General features: G+C 30.0%; 1 protein-coding gene across 1 annotated transcript in view; it reads right to left on the bottom strand.

The window, feature by feature from the left end:
• LOC129959020 (protein phosphatase ppm-1.G-like) overlaps window positions 1–9840 on the bottom strand; it is a 42564-nt gene extending 32724 nt beyond the window's left edge. Inside the window, exons 1-3 of the mRNA XM_056071791.1 lie at window positions 9589–9840; window positions 4315–4384; window positions 2504–2680 (exon numbers count right to left, since the gene is read on the bottom strand). Of these exons, the coding sequence (XP_055927766.1) occupies window positions 2504–2680; window positions 4315–4384; window positions 9589–9708 (367 nt within the window). The 5' untranslated portion in view covers window positions 9709–9840. The remainder of the gene's footprint in view (window positions 1–2503; window positions 2681–4314; window positions 4385–9588) is intronic.
• Between the last annotated feature and the right edge of the window lie 2505 nt (window positions 9841–12345).

Here is a 12345-nt window from a genome sequence, read left to right as displayed (position 1 = left end):
GTTCAGTTTCTATTCTTTCTTTTAAAGCAAATGAAACTGGTCGAGGTTTAAAAAATACCGGTTTGTAATTAGGTTTCATTTGAAGACAGGCAACAAAACTTTTCCAGTTTCCCGATACCCGGAGAAAAATTTTTCTCATACTTTTGAAGCAAGATATTTAATTTATTGGTTCGAGAATTACAATTTTCAACCCGAACTGCTTTAATTGAGCTCCAGTCTAATTGGAAATTTCTCAACCATTCACGACCAAAAACTGCGTTTACTTTTGCATGTACCAAATAAATAGTTTCTGTATTAATTTGATCTTTGTATTGAATTTGCACCACTGCTTGGCCAGCTGATGTTATCATAGAATTATCGAAATTCCTAAGCAATAACTTGGTAGGCTTAATGGCTGCATCCGGACAAAGTTTCTTAAATTCATTCACATTCATACAACTAATAGCAGCTCCAGTATCTAATTCAAATAAACATTTATTCCCTTCAACAAAAATTTCTAATAAAATCTTATCCCTTGCATGTCATGGTGATTTAACGCTATTAACTGGTACAGTTTCAGAACAAGATTCTATTTGTTTAACTGTTTCGTTACGATTTGAGCGGCAGACTTTTGCCAAATGCCCGTTCTTTAAGCAATTCCTACACTGAGTGTTCTTGTGCTTACATTCGTGAGCTAAATGTTGAGTACTATCATATCTGCAACATTTCCGAGATTTATCAAACTTCTTTGTAGGTTCAGATTTCTTAAATTTAGAAGAATCTTTTTTGTTAGTTTTATCTTGCGAACTATGTAATTTTTTTATCGATACCATTTGATTCTGAATTTCACACACATCTCTCTGAGCAGATTCCATTGCAAATGCAATGCTCTTAGCTTTTTCGTATGTTAACTTATCCTCTGCTAACAGCTTTTTCTGTATATTTTCGTTTTTGAGACCCATCACCAATTTATCACGAAGCATCGTACTTAAATTGTTCCCAAAGTTACAGTGTATCGACAGTTTTTGTAATTCGGCACAATAATTTGCAAAGGACTCACCTTCAAATTGCTTCCTCTTGTAGAACCGAAACCGTTCTGTCATCTCCAGTGGTTTAGGGTTCAAATGTTCCGAAAGTAATTTTACGATATCTTGATAAGTCAATTCAGAAGGAATGTTGGGAGTAGCCAGATTCTTTAACAATTTATACGTTGTTGCTCCCATAAGGCTTAAAATAGCAGGGACTTTCATTTTATCTTCGATCCCATTAACAACGAAGTAAGATTCTAAACGTTCTACATAACTGGACCAGTCTTCCACAGACGCATCATAAGATTCAAAACTAATGTTCGAAGATCCCATCCTCGTCGCCAACTCTTTTGTCATGTATGCCAGGTAGACCGAGAGACGATGCGATTCGTTTTACATACACGCAAAGAATATTTATTAGTATTAAGATGCACAGGCACGAACGAGCATAACAACAACTACACCGAACAAGTACAATACGAAGAAGTCACGGAACTCAAAAAGGTACAAACAACACGCGCACGTCACACAGCCTGAAAGGTTCTCTCATCTGGCTGTTGCCAGATACATAACAGTTCCTTTCTCTAATCTGGCTGTTGCCAGATACATAACATGTGGCAACTCTGATACAAGTACAGAAACAAAATGGGCGAAAGAAATATTAATTTATTGAAAAGGAAAAGGAATTAAAATTATGTTCAACTCTTTTGTCATATTTTCAATTATTTTTGATTTTAAAGATGAGATTTTGGCACTAATGTTTTAAAGATTTCAAATTTCTTATATCAAAATTTCTGGGCTAAGAAGCTCCAATTAGTTTGAATCACAGCAACTAAATACATAAAAAAGTGTTTAACATTTCAATAATAAAGTAATTATAAGATTATTTTTGAGAATTTTGAAAAGTTAAAATAGTTATGTATGCATGCATGCATTAGCACATATATTTATTTTATGCAGTGTTTATTTGTAGTTGTTGTATTTAGATAAAATTCAATACTTTAAATAAATCATGTCACCAAACTTCTACAATCACTAATGCAGATCCATAGAAATGAGAATATCAACATATAATAAATAATATGCAATAAAAATCCTTAGCAATAGTTTTTCTTATAAAACAATTTTTTAACTGAACAATATTTTTCTAAACAGAAAATCTTTTGTAAGCAATTTTCTTCATATAAAAAATTCCAAAATCAATCGTAGCTTGGTTTTCAGGAATATACAGAATACCTCACCCAAATATATAATTATTGCATTCACTTAAATAATTCCACTAGGTGTATTCCACATTCATAAAAGCTCATTAATTTTACAAATTCCATAATTTTTTTAATGATTTCACGATAAACAAGTAAACTATCATAAAATTTACAAACTTGGTATAATCATTTTAAAATACATTACAAGAACAAAAGTAAAATAATTTTTGATTATGCATTTTAAAGATAACAGTCAACAGTACATAAAGAAAAAAGATAAAATTAGCATACCTCGGTTTTCTTCTTCCACCAAATCATTTAACTCAGCAATGTTTGCAGGTTCTCTAAGACTGGCATCACATGACAGAAAACCAGAATGCAAAGCAAGCTCTATATCAAATTCTGATTGAAGGGAATCCTGAATTTCTAAATGTAGCCTACGCTTAAGAAATTCAGCAACCTCTGATCCTAAAATGGTACAAGAAATACTTTCAACAATTTTATATATATTATCAGTTTTCTAAAGATTGAAAGAAAGTTAAAGACAAAATTCCTTTCACGACCCTTCTTTATAAGTTAACTAGCAATTATTGTCAGGTAGTTCAATCAAATCAAGTGAGTAAAAAGGTAATGATATTTCGTATACAAATTTTGCTAAGTCACAAAATTATTTAGAAACACTAACCTACTTATTTCGAAAATAAAATTCATTTCAACACTTAAAAAATATTATTAGGCAAATTAATTTAATGTTAGACAGAAAATGAAAAATATATTTTTCAGTAATCAGTTTTTAAAATGAACTTATGTTATTAGCAAATTCCCTGTGTTAACTTTATTACTTTGGCCAATTCATATGACAAAAATAAAGTATGCATTTATATCACACTATAAGATTTTAAAGACCTAAACATTTAATAACAAAACTATCACTGAAGTAATTGCATTTATATCTGATTTGAATTTGAATTCATTGTAGTAGTCTTCAAATATTTATAATATAATTAAAAAACATCAATTTTCAAATGGCATACATCTATTTCTATTAATACTTAACTGGGGACGTGTGGTTTGTGAGACTGCTAACGATGGATTTTCGGTCACCCCCTATTCTATTTTTAGCTCACTTGAATGGATTGACCCTGTAGTTTTCTGTTTTGTGACCTTCAATACACATGCACTTTTTCAACCGATTTCAGCAGATGCTTTTTAAAATAATTCAGTCATTTCTTTGAGCACGATCTCAAAGACCGCACCTACCTGTTAGTGTCCCAGTGATAAACAAGGCTTAGCAGATGGCGCTAAAACTTGGGCTCCAAAATATCATCCAATTTACTGATCCTATTATGAAGCAATGCTCCAGACACTTTTAAATGAAGCAGAAAGTAACTTTAGTGATAAGGATAATTGTACAGAAGAGTTTTTGAATGAAAGTTTACATTCAATTGATTTATATATGTACGTTCAAACATATTTAATTTTTCTAGTGATAATGTATTTTGAAAAATTTATAAAATACATTAATATACCAAGAGATATATATACAGAATTTATAGATTGATTTTTATACTAGTTCTTAACTTGTATGTTTAAAATGCCCTAGGAAACTGTGCTATGAAAGTCACACAAGCCGATAAAAATAGAAGCCAATTTTACTCATTGTCAATTTTTTTATTTTTCATATAAATGTTGAATTTTACATATACTGTACCCATATACTGTAAAAATAAATATGATTTGAAAAGTAATGTTTTTTCAAGAATATTATTTATTGTAACATGTAATTTGAGAAGAAAATGTATGTTCCAACGATTTACATTTTTCAATAAAATATTTTGAAAAATTTCTAAAACATATCTATATATATAGATAAATATCTGCAAAATATATTGGCAGTTTTTCATACTAATACATTCGTTAGAAAATTTAATTCGAGTGTAAATGAAAGGCGGTCTTGTAGACCACACCTCCCCAGTTAAGGGTTGGTAAAAACATTAATGCAACTGATTTTTTTAAATTTAATTACCACTGAAATTATAGTTTTTACATTTAAACAAGAATACCTAAAAGTGAGTGAAGTAATAATGAGAAAAAATACATACCTCCATGACCATCAAAAACACCAAAGAAACTGCAACCATCATAAAAATCAGGGATGCAAACATATCTGTCCTGAAACATAAAAATACAAATAAATTTCTTTAAATGAAATATTATAACTTAAAAGCAAAATAAAGCACAGCAAAAATACATATTATGACAAAGTCTAGTGTATACTAATTTAGTCCAGAATGTTAAGTTAACAGAATGGGTAGTGAAAAATTGTTGCAAAAATTAAGTAATTTCAAACACCTTAGCAAATAATAAATAAATAAAAAGCATCTGTGTACATGCATACATATGTAAATCCGTATATTTTCTCTGCATAGGACGTTTTCTGCTTTAGAGTAATGCATACATTTTATTTAAATTTTTTTTAATGTGTATTCTATAAATTTTAATATTTATATCTGTTTTTCACAATATCTTTATAATCCAAATATAATTAAATTGAAAAACAAATTATGTCTTTTTGATTTTGACAATAAAAAAAAAGATTATAAAAATAATTTTAAAAACTCTCAATACTAAAAAATTAAGTCAATTATTATAAGATTAACAAAGATTTTTGATCTTTTTCAACATTTATTAAAATTAACAAATCACCAGTTCATTTAGATAGATACATTTCTAAAAATGGTTATATTGACATAGAAGCATAGCATGACCAAAGATTTTGTATTTGATTTTCATATATGCAATAACAAATAAGATTCACCATGGCTAGAATAGAAAGAGTAAAATTTCTACTACACTAACTCACTTTTATTTAGTAATTTTATTAGCAGTCTTATAAAGCTAGGAACTGAAGCATTCCAGGCTACCAACATAAGACTGACAAAACTGCCACAAAACTGATGATAGTACCGTGATATGTACTAAATGAGTAAAAGATCATTTGATTTAAAGGAAAGAATAGCAGCATGAGGAAATGTTCAGACAAGAAAAAAAAAATTGTTTTATCTCTTCCTAAGTCTGAAATTTAAAAGAGAACTTTATCACACGTTTAACATTCCGAAAATTTAATAAAAACCTGCATTCTAATCTGCAACATTAACTTTTACAAAATTACAAGAAAACTTCATTAAATATATTACGGAGGAATGAAAATGCTTTAACAAGTCATAGTTTTCATACTTAACAGGAACAAATTCATTAAGTTAAAAAAAAAAAAGCCTGTTCTGTGGTTAGAATTAAAATAAAAATAAAAAGTATCAGTTGAAGCATTTCTTTTAAAAATATTTTTTAAGCCAGCAGGAGAAAATATATCACACTGTTTCAAAATGTAACAAAATTGTTCAAAGAAGGAATCTTATTTAATGAACTCTTTAAAATTATTTAATTAAAGCAAAGACAGTATTTTCTCATTTGATCTCAGCATTAAGAATGTAACTTAACCATTTGAAGAAGCAATTATATTGTTTTGAATTTCCTCATAATAAGATCATTGTTACAGATTGTGTACAAAACTAATTTTGGAGCAGCTCATGTATACAGCCTATTGGCACCATTTTTATTTTAGCAAGAAGTTGCCAATAATGGGGTTTTGCTATCTTATGATTTGTCACCAGGCCATGTTAGGCATAACCCTATAACTTACAAAATACATGAGACTTTTTTTAACTCCTAAACCTCCCTCCCCCCGCCTATATTTCTTTAAATATATAAGAAAAATATAGAAATTAAACGATTTATCTTTACTGTTAATTTTATGCTCAACATGTTCTGATGATTATATATACCATTAAAATACAGTATGAAACAAAAACCTTTCTTCTTACCCTCCTTTTAAAAATCATGTATACATAAAAAAAAATGCATAAAAATACACTGTAATTTCTTTTTTTCTTTTAATTTTACTAAAAAATTTATCACTGATCACATAAATAACTCTTATTTATCAAAGTCTTTAATAGGGTATTCCTCCCAAGGAATGTCTCTGATAATTTCCAAAAACTTATTAAACACATGGACATTTTGGTGTCTGCAAGACCTGTCAAAAAGAAACATTGCCAAATAAAACACAAAATCACCTTGATGATTACATAAAGGAAATTATTTTTTTTACTTTCCAGAGACTTTCTACAGAATTAGTGTGGACAGCAGGAACTCCATTAACTAAATTCTCAGGCTGAACAAAATGCAGACGGTGATTGACTTTCATATGCTCATAACCAATAGCATCTAAATGTCATATACCTTGCAATAATTACTGTAAATAATTGTACCTGGTTCAATCCATTCCTTGATACAAGCAACCAAAGTTTCAGCATTCCTATCGTGGACAGCAACAAGAAACAAACGACCAGATCCTTGCTCAACACTACCAAAAACTCACTGACACTCAACTCTGTGACCTCTATTATACTTCCGCTTGCTAAACTTTGATTCAACTTCCACAATTTTTCCAACGCCTCTAATCTTAAGCGAATTCTCCTCAACATACTCTAAAATATGTTCATTAATGAACTGCCTCCAATTTGACAAGGTACTATTACCAAAAAAATACTGCTTCTGAATTTCACCAGTCCTAGTTCCAATTATAATCTCAAAAGTAAACAAAAAAATTTCCTCTAAAGTCAACTTGCTGCTATGAAACCATAATCCATACCTAAATCTTATCTGTTTTGCACACATTTTCCTCGAGCCACCATGTGTAATAATATTACGATAAGTAAAGCTAAAGCCATACAACACATCATTTCTTGTTCTCACATACATAACAACATAGCAAACAGTGCAATTTGGTGTCTTAATCAAATCTGATTCCTCAAAAAAACTTCTTTACTACACATTAACTCAGTAAAAAAATACCTGGAAGCAACTCCCAGGATTTCCAAAAGTAGGACCTCGGTCTTTTATCAGAAACTTTGAATCCATGTACTTTTTCCATCAAAAAATTTTTATATTCCACAAGAACATCCTTAACTGGTGCCTTAGCATATCCCATATCAGTAAAAACAGAAAAATACAGCCTGGCTACGTGGAAAATGGTGGGAGCTAACGAAAAGTCATCTAATCACAAAAAAGTATGAGCTAGCAAAAGTTAGTTAAGTTTAAAGTTAAGAAGTAATGTTTAAGGTTAACATAAAGCAGATTAACGAGGCTGGTTAGGGCAGTCAGAAATTACCATTCATCAACATTTTGGCGCAGTTCATATACAGGAGCTGGGCCCTAATTTTTTTAAAAAATTGATAAAACTAAAAACAAAATGTACTTATTCAAAGAAATTTGGTTTAATTGAAAAGATGTTAAGGCACAAAGTGTTAAAATTATGTTTTTATTTTTTAATTAACCTTCAAATTAATAAAATTTTGAAAAATCCATTCTAAATGGATCTCTAACATCCAAGAAGTAACTTCCCAAAATCCTAACTACAATGGTTTATGCTTCATGTTACTCTGTCAATAGGGACAAACTTTTATATATAAAAGTATATTTCATTGAAGAATTAAAAAAATCTATAAGATTTATAAAAAAAAGCAAACACCATTATATGATTATAGAATCTAAACCTTTAACAATAAAAGATACGAAAAAAACATTTTCATATTTCTTTAAAAATTTTAAAAACCAAATCCAGCAGTTTTTTTTTTTTTTTTTTTGGTTCCCTTCGTTTAAAAAAAAAATAATAATAATTGGTGAGATTAGACCAACAAATAATAATTTTCAAATGGATTTGAACATTTAAAAAAATATCACAAAAGAAATTACTATCAATGAAAACTTATGATTTTATCTTCTTATACTAGAGTTAACAAGATCGACTAACATAATTAAACATTGCAATTAATTATAACTCAATACAGCATAGTAAAATATCTTTAATAGGTCATTCAAGGGATTGCTCCAAAACAATATATTAAATTGAATAATGATAGAAAATGTAACGTACTATAAGTATTTTTAGAGCCGCTTCTCTTATGTTTGATGTATGTATTTGGTGTACCAAATTCATTCTAATCACAGAACAGAAAAATAATTGTATTCTCATTTTCTCTTGATCAGACACTAATCTGCATATTTTTTTAACAACACATAAAAGGTAAACATATATTTACTAGGTATAACTTAAATAAATTCTTTGATATTTAAAACATTATAAAGATTGATTGAATGCTTTTCGAGTTGCCATAAGTATGGCACAGTAAGTATTTTGAATTGCCCTTTTCGTATAACTATTTTGGTATTTCAATAAAAGGCACTGCATAATGTTGAAGAAAAAAGAGGCAGGGGGAAATAAGGCTCATTAAGCATTATCTTAATGTGTGTTAGAACTCCTTGATCAATTTCACCCTGGATTCCTTCTCTGAATTCTTCTCTTTTATAGTTTTTCTTCCTTGATACATCAGGTAAACATGCTTTTACAGCCATGCTTTCGAATTATTGTATTAAACATGCGAGGAAATGAAGCAAAACACTTTCTTTGCATTTCTTGAGAAAATTAAATACTTTTTAAGGACCATTTTTGAAAAGTAAGCATTTTGAAGGTACTTATTCATATTTTCCAATTTAAGCACTCTTCGTAACACCACACTATCATTGACACTATCAAAAATTAAAAAGCTACAATATGCTAAAAAAACATTTTAACAGAATCAATTGTATTGACATAGAATTATAATTACACTTATTAGGAAAACAAATACAAAGAATAAAGAGATAAATTATTAGAAACAAAATAAATTGCTACTATAACTCCAATACTATAGAAAATCACTGATAGTGAATCTAAAGCTGTACAAATCTCATAATGAAGAATAATGTTGAATGTTTGTACAATAAATATCAGCTAATCAACTCATAATTAAGTAAATGATATTTACATCAAAAATATCAGATTAAATAAAATATTTTTTTAAAAAAATTCAAAAATATTAAAAGATTTAATGTTTCCTACAAATAAGAAAATCAAAATTGGGCTTTTTTTAAATTAAAATTATTAATAACTCACAATATTGAAAATGTTATTACAAAATAAAGTCTTTTAAATACCAACACACAAAATTTAAAGTTTAAGACAACTATACATTGTTTACAAGAATAATTACGTGATTAATAATTTTTTTTTTTTTTTCCATCAGTTAATTTATGCTATAACTAATGTTGATTGCTGTCTGTTTAGTATTTCAAAACATATTTAGAGAAAATTAAAAATAATCTTAGTTATACAAATAATTAGATAAGTTATGAAATTGCAAAAATGCTGCTAAACTAGAAATTTCGAAATGTTATCAACAAATTTTCTAGCTTTCTTTTAAAAATTTTGTACATGCCTCTTGGTACTTTCTCCATCCCTGCATAGCAGCTGCTGTATAAGTGAAAGCTTTACCGGTACCAGATTCAAACTCACAGTCAGTCTCTGGTTTAGATAGCAGTCTCATTTGATTACCCATCACCAACAAATGAAATTACCAACAAAATCTTTAAACACACACAATCGGCCTATACAGACACCATAAACAAAACATTTATGAAGCCCAAACAAGCACCCCAACTTTGCGCGTAACCAAGATTTTCGAAATAAAGTCGGTAATGACGTAACGGAAAAGATAAATGTTTTCGGGCAACGGAGTCCAGGCAATTTCAAAATATCAGAACTAAATTAATTAAAATATAGCTTTTAATTTTACTTAAAAAATAAATTAATAGAAATAAAATTTTCACTGTAAAAAACAATTCATTGTGAAGAGAGATTTACTCGAAAATAGAAAGTATTTTTCATTGAATCTTATGTACAGTTTGGGTTCGACCGTCTGGTTCTGTTTTTTTTTTTTTTTTTTTTTTCCCTTGTTAGCTAGTTAATGAATCTTGTTTATTCACCAATTTGTATATATATTTTATAATTCCAATTACTATATGGATATATATATGGAAAATAAAAAGCAGGCATTCTACGACATTTTACATGGGTTTCTTGTCTGTTCGTTTTAGTATTTCTTAAAATTAGCTGCAAACTTCACAATAAATTGTTGGTTGTATTATTGTTGCATTGTATTGTATTATTGTCTGTTGTTTCTGATAACTATTCAACAACTTAGAAATTTTTAATTACTACAAATAATTATTTATTATAATTTGATTAGATGCTTGATTACCGCTAATTAAAAAATTAAATACAATTTTTTACTTAAAATTTAATTAATATGAGCACTTTCGAAACTAAATTAGAGAGATTTATTTGTTTTCGTCTCCATGTCGTGCCCTCTGTCGGAAAATTCTGCCCACTAACGTCTCAACAGCGGTATAGTGTTTTTCTAGGGGCTGCTCCAAAAATTCTGCTCCGCAGGGAGAAGTTGCGAGGGGATTGTTGTTTGTGTTGAAATATTTTGAATGTAGTTTCGATTATTTTGGAAAAAGGTTTTTTGGAAGGAAGGTAGAAGGTTGTGTTTTTCCGGCTCTCCTTTCTGTATTAATTTTTGGTGCGTGGAAGGAAGACAGCTAGAAGTGAAGGCTGTGCATGTTCGTGTGTTTGTTTTTGCCATTGGTTTGTTCGCAGTTTTTGCTTTTTGTTTTCTCTTAACAAATTGAAATGGCGTTTCTGTTGGGGGTGTTTCCCTAGTTTGCTTTTCAGTTTTTGAGTTGACTTCAGCTGAAGTTTTTCTCTTTATTTTTGGGGTGTCAAGGTGGCTGGCATTGGATTCTGGAAAATCAAGGTAGGATTTTTCTAGTTTTTCCTTTTAATTGTTTCGGTTTCTGCTAGTTTTGATTCTGGCTGCATCTTATTAGATTCTTCGTCAGTAATGACGAAGAGGAAACCAGAAGACTTTGAGTCTGAGGGGAAATATAAGGATAGAAAGATAAATTATATTCTTACAAATGAGTTCTCGGAGATTGAGAAAGCTAACATTACAATTCAAAGGGGTTGCCACAAAATAAAATTATGCATTGATAGTAATAATGGCCCGTCGCCATGGATTAAACCCACAACAATCAATGCCACGTTTGGACCACTTACCCATAAAGAAGACACCTTTTCCCTAAACAAATACAAAAAATTGGTTCTAGTTACTCGGCACTTAAGCTCAGTGGAGAAAGTAACTGATTTCGTAAAGAGTGCTCCGGAAGCAAGGATTCGAATCATTGACACGAATATTGTTACAAAATACATTATCCGTGATGTAGACACGGATTTCAGCATAGTGGAAATTAATGAAGAACTATCTTCACAGGATATTATCGCAACAAAAATAGTTAGATTTAAAAAGAAAGGGAAGGCAGAACCTATCCCAATTGTTCTTATTGAAGAAATTGGGAAAACAAATCGCTCTGAAATAAAAATCGGCAGACTCATCTTCAAAGTGAACAAATTCATAGAAAATCCTAAGGTTTGTTATAAATGCTTAAGATTCGGTCATACACAGCTCCGGTGTCAACAAGATAAAAGATGCAAAAATTGTGGGGGCTCGCATGCCGATGATTGTAAGTTACCCACTAAATGTTTTAGATGCGAAGAGGCTCACGATGCTCTCGACAAAAAATGTAGTTTTTACAGTCTAGAAAAAGAGATTATAAATCTGGTCAGAGAAAAAGACATATCATTTCTGGAAGCAAGGAAGATTGCAAAATCCCAATCTTTTGCACAAAAGGTAAAGGGCCATCCGCCGGTCCAGTGTGCCGAAGTCCCCAAAAAACAAATAACGGACCTCTACTCAGCTTTACAGGACTTAACAAAACTAATTTCTGCTCTGCTACCCCAAGGGAATGAGCTCGTAAAACTCCAGGAAGTCAACAGACAGTGCATTGCACGTATTGGGGAGACTCAGGGAAATTTAGAGAAACAGGTTGAAGAAAATATTACTCTCCGGAAACAAATCGAGACTCAAAGGGCAACGATTGACTCGCTACAATCAAAAATTGCCCTTCTGGAATCCAATCTTGAATACAGTCACGTACTGAGCCCAGGCGTTGTGCACGATCAACGGTCCCTTGCTGAAATAAATCATTTCAGTGTAGCGGACGACTTCTCGGGTATCGGTTAATTAAAAAAAAAAAAAAAAAAAACTTTAATTTTTTTTTTCTCTTTTTCTATG

This window comes from Argiope bruennichi, chromosome X1 (genome assembly GCF_947563725.1).
Source record: "Argiope bruennichi chromosome X1, qqArgBrue1.1, whole genome shotgun sequence".
Taxonomy (NCBI): Eukaryota; Metazoa; Arthropoda; class Arachnida; order Araneae; family Araneidae; genus Argiope; species Argiope bruennichi.
The sequence above is the reverse complement of the archived record's forward strand: the minus strand, read 5'-3'. Positions and strand labels throughout refer to the sequence as shown.